Genomic DNA, 15,846 nt, shown 5'->3' with positions numbered 1-15,846 from the left:
TTCCTTGGAAATGTCAATTCAATGTTTGGTGCTAATCAAAATGCAAATAGAATGCTAAGAATTGTTCCAAAAGGAATGTGGAATAAAACCAGAAAACACCATTAAGATGCTGAATAAATTCTTAGTGCACCCACGTCTTCAATTTTCTGTGTTGTTCTGGCCCTAACCCCCCTCCCAGCAACAAATAACCTGCAGAACTGTAAGTAGTAAGAGGTATAGATCATTTCTGATGGCCCTTTAGAAAGGAAACGAGGATGACCAGTGATATGAAAAGCTCAGAAACTAAGTCACATGTGACTTAGAGTGTGTCTGGGAAGTATCACCTATACTTGCCTCTTTCTTTTTCTTCTTTTTCTTTTTTTTCTTTCATAAACCATCACCATGACTGCTTGCAGGTAGGGTACAGAGCTATATGTAAATAAATAAATAAATGCCTATATGACTGTTTTATTGTTCTGTATGCTAGCAGATTAACAATAATGTTTTTTTAAAAAAAAAAGATCCAGAAAAATGACATGGAAGTATTTTACAAAAACATTGGAATGTATGTAATCCATCAACAGCATTTTAAAGCTTTTAGTGTCCATAAAGATAATTTAATGCTCCAGTTTTATATATGCAGCCTTTGTCTTGGACAGAAGCTTGATTTGGAACTGCTGACTGTTGAGAGACAATCATAAGTTTCACAGTTTGCACCAGTATAAATCACAGTCTTTAGCAGCCATGCCAAGAGGTGATTAGGAAAGAAGGCATGATGGCAACAGGGCTGCTAGGCTTTCATACACTCAAATGAGCATGTTTGTTCCTTGAATGCCTTTATCTGCCTGAAGGATTGAGCAGAGATAGCACATTCCCTACAGAGGCCATCTAGGCAAGTTCCCAAAATCGTAAGAGCTGGAGTGTATGTTAGGGAGTCTTATGCTGTAACTTTGAAGATTGCATTGATCTTTCCAAACCATTGAAGAAGAAATTGAGCATTACCAATCACAGGCATTGAAAAAACTTCAGTGCGAACCCCCAAAAGTAGATGTTGTGAATGGCCCTCATGCTCCAACACTATTGCACTCAAGTGTCAGATAATATTAAACCATATGGTCTAATGGATAGTTACTCAGTGAAGCACAGTGCTCACTTGACTTAGGAAAGAACAAAATATTGGGGTATAATAGGAAAAGTCTGAAAGAAGTGATCTATTTTCATCAGATAAACTGATAAAGCTAGTAACTTCTTTTTTAAGGTCTATTTCAAAATTTCAGTTAAAAAATTAAGAGCTGATTCAATCCATGATCACAAAATGATTTCATAGTAGGTTGGTAAACAAGAGGAACTATCTAACTTTATATAACTTTATGTCTTTTTATAAATTATTTGAATTGATCTGCTAGCTGAGAGATATAGATGAGTAGTTTGGAGTATAGGTATCTTTGGCAGCTTTTTTAGTATATTGGTTGTTTTATGTCATGATAGCTCTGAAAAATATTTTCAAAGGTGCGAGGAGTGTGTTGCCTTAGGCTTGTTCTGCAGGAACAAGTTAGCAGTCAAATCTCCATTACATGTTGAATTTCTCAGGTATTCATGCCTTTTTCTCTGCTGTATGCCAGAGTACTCTTATTAATAAGGTGCTGTTAGGAGAATACGAATAAGCATATAATGCCACTACTTATTCTGCTTGTAGGGTTTTGGCCTTTGGTACTGTCAATCTTTATCTTTTATAAATGAAAATGTGATTTTTAAATTAAAAGATTAAAGCTGACAAGAAAGGGAGAAGTGAATTAGAGTGCATAGAAATCTTCCATATTCTAAGATATCTGTTTACATAAAACACAAGGCTACTGCCCAGCTTCCAGCTGGCAAAAGTGGTTGTATTTTCGATTATAGTGAAGGTGGTGGCTATGCTGTTTTGCATTGCAGAGTATTCCATATCCCATGTTGTGTCATGTCTCAGAGTAGGTCAATATGAAATCAAGAATGAAGGAAATGAAACTTTGAAGATACTTGTTTTTTCCAGCTCCGTAACTTAATATTTCATCAAGGGCCTTCTGGGAGTTGATCTGAATATACTTGGAGGGAAGAGAGCAGCCAGGGAGGAACTCTAATGAATCCTCAGTATACATTCCTGACTGTGTTCAAACAATTTGGCGGCCCTAATTTTTAAAAACATTCCAAACAGTCATCTCTCATTGTCTTTTGTGGTTTGGACAGAGGATTGTTGATTGTTGGACTGGTTTTGAGGTAGTCCCTTGGGTGAAATTGTGGATCCTACCTCACACATTATCATCTACATTTGCATATAAGTGAGACAAGCTTTTTGGCAATCCGCAAAATGAATGCTGTAGAGCTGTTGTTAAATTTTCTAAGAACGAACACAATAGGAATGCCATCCTGGGATGTAGGTCAAGAATTTTTCTATGGAATATTCTTTATTAAATCTAGTGAAATCCTCTGGATGTTGTTAGATATGAGTTAGACCTGTATTTAAGAGAAACTTTACTGAACTGTGGGGAACAGGATAAAATAAGATTGTCTGTAGATTTGGTTTTATGGAACCAACATCATTCCAAGTTTGCCCATTTCTGATTTTTGATCAAAAACCAAAAAACTAAACAGAACAAAATATGTCATTTCTGTAAATAACATCCATGCATGAGAGAGTGGTGGGGACTGGGAGAGGAGTAAGAAATCGCAGAGACACTTTATAGTGAACAGTGCTCCGGCAGCAGCTAGTAGGGTGAGAGGTAACTGTAGCAATGACTTACGTTACATAATACCTCCCATCTATCTGCAGATGTGTGAGTTTAAATGTTTTATGAGGTTTTTATTACACTGTAATACAGTCCCAACCCCCCCCTCTGCAGTTGCCAGTTTATCCACAAATTATAATAAATTTTAAAATACCTAATGCTTCAGCTATTCAATAATTTTCTGACAGGGCCCCCAATGCAATTATGGTACCACTGTGTCCCTGAACTACTTGTGTTTGGGATGTGTAGAACAGCAGTTTTAATTCTCTGATCCTGTTCTACACAATCCCAGAGTTTAAAGCAGATTTGAATATTCCGTACACCTACTAAATAAAAAAAGTCACTGTTGTCTTTCATTTCTTTTATGTGTTGTGATGCAATAGACTGGATGACAGTGATCAATACCTTTATATTCTTTTGAGGCTGTCATGCTTAGGTGGTTTGTGATGTAAGCAGCAATCTCAGCCATAATGTTTTTCAAGCTTCTGAAACAACACTGTGAATTTGTGGAAAGCATCTGTGTTGTGTCCTGATACACAGGGCTACTTTTCACCCGTGCAATGAAGTTTACATTGGAGTAACCTGTGACCACTGAAGGTTAAACATCAGACTCATGAGAGACTGGAGTACAGGCCAGCATGGTTTTCATTTTACATTAGAGTAATGTTCTCCAGTTTCTCATTCCCTCACGAACTAAAATTTATATAAAAGGGAGGGAAGTCAATTTCACACACACACAAAAAAAGCCCCACTATGCTTAAAAATATACTTAATGTGTAAGCAGATGATAATTTTTGACCAAGTACTTCAAAGAATGCCAAGAGAAGAAATATATGCATAAGAAAAGTGATTCCCTATTTCCAGTTCCAGTGAGGAACCAGCCTCTCATTTTCAGTTGCCTCAGTTTTGAAATCCTTCTAAAAAAGGCATGGCTCCAGAGATGCAAAATCAGGCAAATAGAGTTTTAATATTTCAGCTAGAATTAACGCTCCTAATAAGCTTGTTTCAGTAAGGATCAAGGAAGTGGGAGATGGAACACTGGAAAGAGCAATCTTAACTTTTGCATGAAGTCTCTACATTTACAAAGACAGAAAGCAGGTGTGCTTACAGAAAATGAGGAATGTGAAAGTTCTGTACGATTCCTTTGTATGGTCACTTCTTTAAGGAGGAGAGGTAGGAATAGAAACCTGTAAATTCTGGAATTCAGACCTAACTGTGGATCCAAAATTTGAGAAGAAGGATATTTGTGTTTCCATAGCTAGACCTTTTCATAGACCTTCCAGTAGACAAATGATTGTCTTCCATACTAAACTAGATTCTGGAGTTGCCCTGTTAAAACAACTTCCATTTAAAATATATTCACAAAATGCAATTAAAAATTCCATTTTGAAACGCATTTAAATTATATCTGTGAAGTGCCCAATTATCAGACAGCTGTCATGTAAAACAGATCAGCTTACTTTGGTTTACTTTCTTCTGAATGCTCCTTGTAACAATAGGCCTAGACAATCTAGGCCTTGTAACAAAGCCTAGATTTGTGTCTCCATATATCTGAATATCTCATAGATGAAAAATTTTCCCTAAGTTGTTTACGAATATCAGTGTTGTTTCCCTTGTGTAGCTCTGTCAGTTTTAAACTCATTTGTAAATTCCTCAGGTCACTTCAGCAATAACAATATCTTACATTTCATTTAGAGGTCACAAAAATGATTTTTTACTAATAGGGATCCCTACAGGTATTAGTAGACTTTACTGATGTCACACAATTAGTCAGTGGCTCAATATGGATCAGAACCTAAATCCCTAGACCAGGCTGTATATATATGTATTCTGGTCTGTATAAAATTATGAAATAAAGAGCGACCCTTCGTTACAGTTCTGCTGTTTTATATCACCCTCACCTCAGGTATCTCAGATTCGGCAGAGTGATGTCAGACAAGTAGCAGGACAGGATTTCCTGAAGAACTGCAAGAGTTAATGTGAAATAATGTAGTGCCATATTTTCTTCTGGATCGGTAATCACATGCCAGTGTTTCAGCATAGTATTAATAATTGCCCACACATTTTTCAGCCCTTTGAATGCTTTGTAAATACCAAGTTGCGTATCTGTCTACGCCAACTAAAATTATGTTTTGATTAATTAAATTATCTTTTTCATTATTTAGGTATGATATACTTCCCTTTTTATTCTGCTCTTTTGTGAGGTGAATTTTTGTCTGTGTAAATACTCATTCTTCATTGGTTTGTAGCTTGCTGTGTTGATTGAATAGCTATATATTTGTACTGTGCTCTAGTTTCAGGGTAAAAGATGGCATGTATTTACACTTTTTTAGTATTAGTGGATAAGTCACAATTATCCTTATGTGGAAAGGAGTCAATGCGGTGTTCAATTCAAGACGAAGTATAGCATAATATGAAACACTTTGGTAATTTGCTGTTTTTCTCTCCCTATGGAAATGAAATATTAGCAATATCAACCTAAGTTGAGAAGAAAGAATTTTGGCTTAATTTTATCCAGATGCAGACAGCTTATAAGCAGGGGTGAGGTGGGAGATATTTTTCTCTAATTATGGCTTTGTGACTCGGGTGAGGAGTGAGTATGCGACCTACAGGGAAAGCATGTAAAGCACAAGTATCTTACTTCCAAGGCATGAGAATTGTGGATACATTGCAAAAAGCTGAGAAGTCACAGGGTGGACTCCAGTTTGGGAAACAGGTATGAAGGGAGTGAGCTATCCCTATCCTCAGCTAATGCATAGTTCAGTGGGAATTAACTCCAATTGGTATAAGAGCTGGGAGAAAGCAAGGGCGGAGATTTTTGGCTGATGCTTTCTTTTGCGTAGCTTTGTGAAGGAGGGGGCCTGATTTTGTTAGAAGCTTTCCTCAATTTGGAAAGAGCAAGCCAGGCATCTCCTATTCAGCTTTCCACCATCTGAACAGAAATCGGGCCCAGGGCCCAGAAGCTGCATTCTCTACCTTACCCTAGTGATGCACTAGGGTGCCAAGAGTCCTCCTCCAAGCAGTTGCAGTGGGAAAGGGCCAGCAGCTACTTAAGAGTGCCCCTTAGTCACATCACAGATACTTTTGGGGCTAGAAGGGAAGTAGTAGAAGGCAGCTGGGAGAGCTGCCAAGTGTCACACATTTGGCAGCGTTGTCACACATTCCTGTAATTTAGGATTTGGCTCTGCTGCAGGAAGACTTGCAGGTTTCTACTTGAAGTTTTTCTTATTTACCACTTGGGGCCACTGTGGCACGCTCTTGAGCAGGAAACATGGAGCATCTCCTCCCTGTTGGATCCCAGGCAGGAAGGAGCTCTTGGGAGGTAGAAGTAGCAGCCACATGTGGGCAGGACTACTTCCTATATTTATTGTCTTTGCTTCACTGCAGCTGACTGGAACAACCTCGAGCATCCGAGGAACTTCCTATCACTTCTCAACCAAGCAAGTTCCATGGTAGGCCTGGACTAACACTGACTGATCCTAGAGCCTACTTGCTCTAATCCGGTTCATAGTTCTTCATCCAGCTGGGAGCACCTATTCCAGGTGCCGGCTGTTGTGTAGCTCTTTACTTTGCCCTTACCCTCCTCAGGGCAGGGAGTGCTGATGATAGGATTAGGTATTTGGTTACCAAAAATTACACTGGGGCAAACCGAAGACAAGATTATACAAAATTGTTAAACAGTAGGAGAAAGCCAGGTTAGCGGGACAAGTTTAAAAAGTCATATAATTGTTATTAAATGTGTGTGATGTGTTGAGGTAATGAAGTTGCGTGGTGGAAAAAACACTGGAATTTTTGATTTAACGTATAATCAGAACAGTGTGTTAACTTTTATTTCATTAAGCAAATGCTAGGTAATTAAATTTAATAAAGTTTAAGTATTTTTTTATAGCAATAGCTGAAATGAAGTACCACTTCATTATTGATTTATTACATTATTGTTTTAACAAAGAGTTAGAAAAAGAGGTTTTTTGTTCCCTTGTATTTGAAATATTGTGGAGTTTAGGCTAATTAACATTGCTTTTTCTAGTTAGATCAATGCTGCTAAGGAGGTTTGTTTAATTACACCTGTTATTAAAAAACCACTAAATTGGAATAGTGTTTTCTTATACAGTTCTCTATATGCTTCCTACAAATGAAGAGATAATTCAAGAGACCTCACACTGACTCTCACTTTTGTTGCAAAAATGTGTAGCTTCTTTCGTAGAGAACAGGGCAGTGGAGATTGTTTCTTTGAAGGAGTTGGAGACAAAGCTAAACTTGCCGTTCTCTCTGTTTTTAACGACAGCAAGTGACTTGTCTAGCCTGGAGCAGCAAGTCTCTGGGGCCCTGACATCCACTTGAAGCAAAAATGACCACACTGACCCACCGCAGCTCTGATTCTCAGTTGCGGGGGTGTGGATTGGTGTTGGTTTTCAATTTAGACAAGATGTTGTGTGAGTCACCCTGCCCCCTGCCCTCCCACCAGTGCTATGAATAATAAACTCAGTGAGAAATTTCAAGCCAACTGATGTGCTGCCAGGGCACAGCTCCTTCTTCCCATCGTCCTTTCCCCCTCTGCACTTTGCTGGACCTGCGGAGTCTTTTGTGGGTGGAGGTGAAGCACAGCTGGAACCGGCTGATGCAAATGACACTCATAAGTGAAGGAGGAGGTTCTAAATCTGACCCACCCTGGGGAAGAGGCTTAGGTCATAGGAGGGCAGAATGCAGAGTATTATTATGATGAAAAAGTGAAAAAAATTACATCAAGTGTTTGTTTAAGGATCAGAAGTCCTGACCCAGCCCCTTTGATTTGCCAAATATTACATGAAGCTACATAAAAACCGACTCTAACCTCTTGCAGTCCTCCCATTAGGTCACATTAAGCTTTGGCAGGGAGGATGGCCCTACTTGGTGGTTTTCTGATTTGTGGTTTGAATTTGGCCAACCTTACTTATTTAAATTTATTTTATTTTGTAAACGGTCAATGATAGAGTAAAACTCTAGAGTAAACTTGTTCTGGCTAGCACTTATTGTGGAAACATTTTGTATTATCGAGAGATCTTTGCAGAACAGCTAACAAATTAAAACAAAGCATTTCAAGCACATATTGAAATTCTTTCTGTAAATGAAGGAAATGTACTGATGGCTTGGAGCCATCACTTTCAGTTGTTATCCGCTTCCAGCCCCCTGGGCTTTTAAAAAACTGGTGTCTCTTCACTCTCACCGTGAGGACAGCAGTCCCTGTAACTGTGGAGCAACTAGGGGAATGAATCAAAATGCATTCTCCTCCTTTTAACCTGTTAACTTTTTAACAAGTTTATCTTTCCTTCCTTTATGGATGCTTTGGTGAGCCTGTTTGCTTACACAGAGACTCAGTTTGACTGTTGCTGTTGAAGTTTGAAGAGCTGATTCCAAGTAGGGATTTTCCTAATCTGAAAGAATATAAAGCACACACATACCTAGCTATATTTTGTCCACTGAAAATACAATTTAAAATATATAGCAAACTACTTAGTTTTCTTTTAATGTCTTTTGAATGGAAATTTTGGTCTCTCTGTCAGTGATGTTTTCTTTCCCAAAAATATCTGCCTTAAGAAGTAATATGCAAGCAAAAAAAATTTCAGTCACATTGACCTTAACAGAACATTTTTGATTTGTTAAAAATAGTAGAGACAATTTCTTTTGCTATTGGATTGGTAAGTGGCTATCTGTGGTACCAAGGTAATAATCCTCTTTTTCTCCTTCATGGTTTTTTCTGCTGTAGTTGCCAAGCTGTATCATGGGAGTATAATCCCAAAATGCCATAAAAGAAAAATATGTGCTATGTGGAACCCAAAGAACAAGAGCTATTAAGCACTTGAAGTAGCTGTGGTATTGAACCTTCCCCCACCTAACTTCATCAGTTTGGGAATGTTGAAGCTTTCACATAGATGAAAAACATTGAAAGAACCTGTTTGAAATGTTCATAATATTTTTCACAACTTCGATTTGAGGGAAAAAATAGAATGCTAGTATTTTCAATGGAAGAGAAATTTTGCAACAGATGAAAAAAATAAGCAGCAATAGTGCATAGGGAGCAACAGCTGCATTATGATGTTATGTGTAAGTTATATGTCAGTACTATGTCAGATGTCTCACACCTTTATTTTTAAGAGAGAAACTAAAAAGTTTCTTAAGTCTCTTAAGTTGTTTTAAGAAATATGACTGCAGTTTTGACTCAGAAGTGACATCCTGCCAAAATTCTTGATTTTATTCTGTGCGCATATCTTGCATAGACCAGCTTTTCTATAGTTTTACTTGTGAACGTAGGCTGCATACTGAGCAGACTGACAGCCCTGTAATCTGAAGACTATACAGAACAGGTACAATGTATGTAGCAATGCTCATGCACTATTTCCCAGACTTAGCACTTAGCTAGGTTAATCACTCTACTTTTTGGCAGAGTAAATTAGCCAAATACTGTACTCTGTAATACCTCAGCAGAATTGTTTCTAGTCCTGGAGTTAGCTTGTAGAAACAAGTTTGAATGTTCTTACACTTACATTATAGTGCCGTCAGCAGTTTAGACTTAAAATGTATTGTAAAAGTCATTTGAAGAAATATAAGCTCTGGGTTTTTGTTCCCATGCAGTCTTCGGGTTCTTGGCTGGCTTTTTCACGAACAGTGGCAACTATAGCAATAGTTGTGTTGGTATGGTCAATTACCTGTTAGTTACCGCTAGATCACCAAACCCTTCTACTGAAGTCACTAAAGCCCTGGTTATTGATAGCCTCACTAGAAGTGAAGAGTGACCTAAAGATGAAGAGTTCCTATATTCTCTGAAGCTCTTGACATGTTCTTTTCCCCAGCTTAATACTTTTGCCTTTGAGAGTGTTTAAATTCTAAAGCCATATTGTTGTAGCTGTCACTGACTCTACAATACAGAGTTGGAGACACATTTTTACAAGGAGACATGTCAATAGCTTTTGTATTGTTGTTCAGAAGGATATTGAATTATTAAAAAATTGCAAAGCTAAGCATTATTGCAGTCTTCCAAGCCTATTTGTGTGGTGTACAAAGTGGCTGCCGTATGACAACATTATTTCCATTTCTTTTTGAAGTACCTGGATAGATTTGACTATGAAAAGAGCTGTACAAAATCACAATAATGTGTTGTCTTTTTGTATGATCTGCTGATATATCACACAGTACTCCTGGCTCTGGCCTTTTTTCCTGGTCTAATGACCTAGTACATACTATGATTTTGAGATTGGTATCCCTGCCGTATAATGGGCCAGTACCTGCCAGCTTTGTTGATTAGTGCTGCATATCAAAAGCATGAGCTACAGTATATACAGATGCCAAGAGACTGCCTGTCTGCAGCTTTCCGAGATAAGAAGTTAACTGTTCTTTGCAGAGCACATCAGTGCTGCTGCTAAGACCAAAAAGCAGGAATCGTTAGAGAGTAAGCTAGGTCCTCTTTCTCCAGTATTCCTCCCATCTCATTGCCTTCTGAAGGACTCGGGTTAAAAAAATGAATTACATGCTGCATAAGACTCTGAGTTGAATGCATAACTTTCAAGCAACGGAGTTTGCATTCTCTGTGAATTTCAGAGTCCTAAGTAGATGAAAATTATGTCTTTTGTTCGTTAACAGGAATCTTCTATTATAGTTTAGGATTTTGCATTTATGAATTTGTAGATTTTCAAAAGCAATAGAAGAGGTAGTGTATGATGTTTCTTAACCAAGGGTCAGTCTGAGAGTACATCAGTTCCTCCAGTTTGTAGTTCACTAGCTTGCCAGAGATTCAGATTAGGTGTTAAATTACCATAATGCTAAAGCTGAGAATAGGTCATTACCTGCAGTTATATGAATGAGTAAAATGAGGAATTTAAATAGTGGTTGTTCCATGGGATAGTACTGGTGATTACTCTCAAAACTGCTGCAAAATACCTATCTTGTTAGACTGCTTATATTTGGTGTGTTTTTGGCATAGAGAGCTGTACACTTAGCTCTCTCAAAAATTTGAATAGAAATCAATAGGGAATTGTGCAGTTTTTCCTCACAAAATTACCTTACTCCATTTGCATTATAATACTGCATTTTGATTTCTGAACAACCTTCTATGACAGTAGCCTTTATACCAATCTTGGCTTTTATTCTGCGCTGGCCAGATTTAACCACTCTTGCTTTACCTGCCACAGAATGTCTGATCTCTCAATCAGCCAGCGCAGTATAATGGCAGTATCCTGAACTGAGAATTATTTTCAATCTTCATGTGTGATACTCCCCAGATATGGAAAGGTGCTAAATATTTACTTGTTTCCTTATGGTTACATACAGCTAACCTCTGAGTCACTCTACTTCAACAGTGTTACAGTAGAATAGGTGCATAGATACATAACAAGTGAGTAATATAAGGGTAAATCTGACCCATAGTGGGTTGCAGTGCCAGGGTCCATTTTCTGTTATTTGATTCCAGGTCTGTTAGTAATTTTCAAGTTATATCGATATAAACATGTAAGTTTGTATATTTTAGTTCATGATATTGAATACAGCATAAATAATTCACTGGAAAAGGCTAGCAGAAGAAAGCAAAGGAGGTCTCCTTAAATTATAATTAGTATAAAAAATAAAAAAGAGCAGCATCCAGTAGAACTGATTGAAAAATGTTGAATTTAGGAAAAAAGTTGAAATAGTCACAAAAAATTGAAAGTACCAGTTAGTCAAACAAATGCCAAATGTTGCTTTGTCATTAGATAGCCACAAAATTATTCAGCGCATTGAATGAACGTGTTGCTATCATGGTATACTTCCATGATTTGAGAATTATCATAAGAGGAACTATGTTGTTACTTTGGAGCTCTTTGTCATGCTTTTCAACCTAAGGTGCACTTACACTACCATTTTAGTGCAGCTCACGGGTATGCTTTTGAAACAAATCTCACAAGTGTCCTGTATTGTATTGCATTTTGATCACAGTGAATCTCAGAGGGCAAAAACTGGATTCCTTTCAAGTGAAGCTTCTGCTCCTGGAGTGCACCTGAAACACTCCAGACCTTACTGAGGCATTCAGTCCATGATTCCTCACTACAGCAAATCTGAAATAGAAACCCTCAAATTTCATATAGCGTGGATGTCAGGTCCTGGCTGCCAGTTACTCGAATCTGTAGTATCCTCCTATCGTACTGCGCTGCTTGCTAATGTAGACATAGCTGTTGCATCTCATTCTTTTTCCTCGTGATGAAGCTGTATCTAGTTCATACAGGGTATGCTCAGGGAGGCGGATGTGTTAACAAATACACTTTCTTATACATTGATACTTATTCCATATCTGTCATAATTCTTAAGCAGCAACAAGGTACCTACACACTGCTAAGAATAGTTTGAAATTTTACTGAGAGTATTCTGCTCTTATATGAGTTGTGTATGGTAGTGTTTTCTTTTTCTTTGAATGTTTGAGCTACCACTTTTCCCTGTTAAGACTCCCCTGTGGTGACAGTAAGCACTGCCAGTCACATGGCTAAGATTCAGAGCTGGGAGAACTGCCATAGTAAACTGAATTTGAACTCTGGTCTTCCCATGCTTCCACTGGGATCCATAACTGTCTAAACGCCAGGTCTGGCCAGAAGATTTTTGTGTTGCGAAATTACTTTTGATGTGCAGCTGGCTACATAAAACTTTTCTTATTTATTTGTCTGAATTCCAAAGCTGATTTAAAGCACATATTTTAATCAATAATGCAAGGTTTTTTTGGATTAACCGCTTTTAAATTTTTGTTAGTTGGTTTGATAATTGAACCCAAGCACCCTACACAACACTGGATGCAACCAAAACCCTCTGATTTATTATAGATTGGCTAGTAGCTGGTGCCTCAGCATATAAGCCATGTTAGGGCAATGGCAAGCCTCAAATAAGTTGCAATTGCCAGGGTTTTGTATGTAATCGTAAAAATGCACCATATTTCTGCATTATTACACGTTATTTGTGAAAACATTCCTTTTTAAAGCAAACTGTATTGTGCACAACATCTCATGGATGTGCTGGTGTAAAACAATGGAGCTTCGCTTACATTCAAGCATTCATCAATTGAAACTGAGGACCCTGTTCAAGCGCTGTATTTTGAGGAACTTTAGAGTGGAAATCTGATAACACAGAGTGAAAGAAAAAATGCATTGGAAAATTTAAATCGGTGGGGCATATACTCCTTTTGATAGTGCATTGATTTGCTTATTTTTAAAATATATCTTCTTGGAGGAAATACAAATAAAATCTATTGTTAAAGCAGATCAAAACAATTGAGATTAGCTTAATTCTGTTTTCTTTGCATTTTAGAATTCATCAAGAAAGTAGTTAGTATAGTCTTATTTAAAAGCTGTGAAAAGGTTGCCAATAATATTTTACAGCTCAAAGAGCAGTAATAGTTTAAATAAGTGTCTATGTACCTCATTCTCTTCCTACCAGACTTGAACAGAAACTGCATAACGGATGTGTTTTAGACACTTGTCAGTCTGTTTACCTTCAAAAGTATAATAAAGACCAACAGAATGTGAAATACATCCTAAATACGTGTTAAATGTATTTTGTTATGCATGCATACAACCATTTAGACACACTACATTCTGCATTATTTCCAGAATGTAACTAGGTGTGATATTTTTTAAAACACTAACCAATTTGAAATAAATTTGGCAGAAAGATAGAGATTTGAAAGACAGTACATTCCTACAGTCTCTGTGAAGATTGGTGACTGGATCGAGGCCCCCATTAGCGCTCTCACTGAAGGAAAAGCATTTGTTTGAGCTTGACGGTCACTTGCATTATTTGATCCGGTGGCTGACTAGTCAGCAAAACATGCACTGACTGGCCACCTGCCACGTCTGTACCTCCAAAACATCCTTAGCATGTTCAATCAGCTACTAGTAGAAATTAACATAGGAGGTGAGATAACTGGGTGAGAGGAATAAGAGACAAAATATGAAAATACTATGGAAAGTGCTGTGAAAAGTTTGGTAGAATAAGTTCAGAGAAGAGATCAGTAGAGGGAATATTGGAGGATGAAAGAGGAGAGAGGGTACAGGAGAGACCCAGAAGTATTACAGAGTGGAGGAAAAGGGAGCAGGGGCAGAGGGGGCACATCTTGCAGTGAGCAAGGCTTCATTTGTTTCACTTCTCACAGAATAACGTATACTTTTATCACCCAGTTGGCTGCCTCAGGACTGGGACCTCAGATATGTTTGTCAGCAGCCTCATTCTCTGCTCTTATCTGTATAACCCTTGGCCTCTCTGTGTGTTCATTTCCTTGTCTTTGTCTGTTTTATGATTTGGGGTTATAGAACAGGAGCAATCTGCAGCCATTGTTACTGTGAGAAGACATTCTTGGAAAATATATGGGACTTGAAGACTAATAGAGGCAATTTTAGTTTCCCTGCATGATTAAAGATGTCTGTTGGACTTGTAGTCTAGATGTTTGACTGGTCAACTTTGCTGAGGAAAATGAATTAGAAATCAGAGTAAACATGCCTTCTAAAGTTAACCTTCCTGGCAGAAGACATTCTGCCACACTTTGTTATTGGGTCTTCTGATTCAGGCATATGTATAAATGAAAACCTTCTGGAAAATGATGACATGTCATCAACAAAGTTAGGGTATTTTTTCTAGTTTTGAATGGAAAATGTCAATATGAAGGATAACAATCTAAGTTGAAAATTGTTATCCTCTAGTTTTATATTCCCATTTACTTTCTTATTGATTTTCTGGGGCAAATATAACGAAGCAGAATATCTTCTCTTAAATTATTTTTTCAGTGCAGTGATATTTGACAAATGCAGATTTTTTTTGGTCTGCTACAGTGTTGTAGCCTGATCTCTGAGACTGAATCATGTTTTCTTTGAATATTTTCAGGATCCTGATATTAATTTGTGCGGCAGTAATAATAACACAAATGCATTCAGAAAGTTGGAAATGAATACTGTAATTTTAAGGTAAGCTAAATTATTTTCAATAAACTATATACAAGCCATGTTGATTCAGTTGATTCTAAATAGAAGAATTTCTTCAGAGCTATAAAATTCTCTACCCATACTCATACTTTTTTATAGGCAACTTGATGACTCATAGATTTTTTTTTAAGCTTCTTAAATTATTATTTAAAGTATTTTTGTATTTAGCAGTTTGGAAATTATTGGTGAGCTACTCATGATAGCATGAAGTGATTCAAGCATGTTATGATTAAAGCGGTTTTCCTTTTAAGGCTCCAGTGGAGCTCTCTTCCACTTGAATATAGTACAAAATACTTACAAACCTGACCCTGCAAGGACCTCTGAAAGGTACCAGCATGACTCTTCAGCTGGTGTTAGAAGCACATGCAGTTTGGTTTAGTATAAAATTTGTGCAAAGAAGGTTCCCCCCCTCCCCCGCCCCTTAAGTATGTGGTCTAACGAAGTACACACAGCTGGAGGAAAAAACTGCCAATTAATGTTAATTTACAACAGGTTTCAAAAGCTTGACTTAGATCATGAGTTGAATAGCAGGGGGAACCCAGAAGGGTATGGTGCAGAAGTTCGGGAATGGATACAGTGTGGCAGGGGAAAAAAGGATAAGCAACAACATCTGGAAACTGACTTGAAAAAGGAAACAACCGAAAGTGCAACAAGTAAGAGAAATCAGAATCAGACTGCAACAGATTAGGAAAGATCAAAAGTAGCCAAAGAGAGGACTTTGAGGTAACGTGACATGCAACAGGACACAAACGTGGTTGTTCCTTTTAACCTGCAAAGCTCTATTAGTGTTTCTCCAAGTATGATTACACAAGTATTACTTGTGTAATTAGGTGGGTAAATTGCACTAGTTACAAGGTCCAAGATTAACAGAGATTTGTTTTTAAAGGTGGGAGGTGCGTGAACTCCATCGCTTTTTTCACAGCTCTGCTCTCTGTGATTGTCTTGTGGCTGTAAGCATTCTTTCCTAACAAGAGTATTGAAGTGATTTGGTAATTGCTTTACCAAGCTGTGTAATTAACTATCTTGTGATGTGCTACTGCAGCATCTTTGGTTGTATATGCAAAATATATTGTTAGATAAATACTCCTCTGGCAGGTTGCTCATAAGTCATGTTATCATCACCTTTGTCAGTCATATGGAGTCAA

General features: G+C 37.7%; 1 protein-coding gene across 2 annotated transcripts in view; it reads left to right on the top strand.

The window, feature by feature from the left end:
• ANAPC10 (anaphase promoting complex subunit 10) overlaps positions 1-15,846 on the top strand; it is a 171,037-nt gene that overhangs the window by 67,181 nt on the left and 88,010 nt on the right. For both annotated transcript variants that reach the window (XM_068942199.1, XM_068942200.1), the window contains exon 5: positions 14,604-14,683. In XM_068942199.1, the coding sequence (XP_068798300.1) occupies positions 14,604-14,683 (80 nt within the window). The remainder of the gene's footprint in view (positions 1-14,603; positions 14,684-15,846) is intronic.

This window comes from Struthio camelus, chromosome 4 (assembly GCF_040807025.1).
Source record: "Struthio camelus isolate bStrCam1 chromosome 4, bStrCam1.hap1, whole genome shotgun sequence".
NCBI classification, from domain to species: Eukaryota; Metazoa; Chordata; class Aves; order Struthioniformes; family Struthionidae; genus Struthio; species Struthio camelus.
The sequence above is the reverse complement of the archived record's forward strand: the minus strand, read 5'-3'. Positions and strand labels throughout refer to the sequence as shown.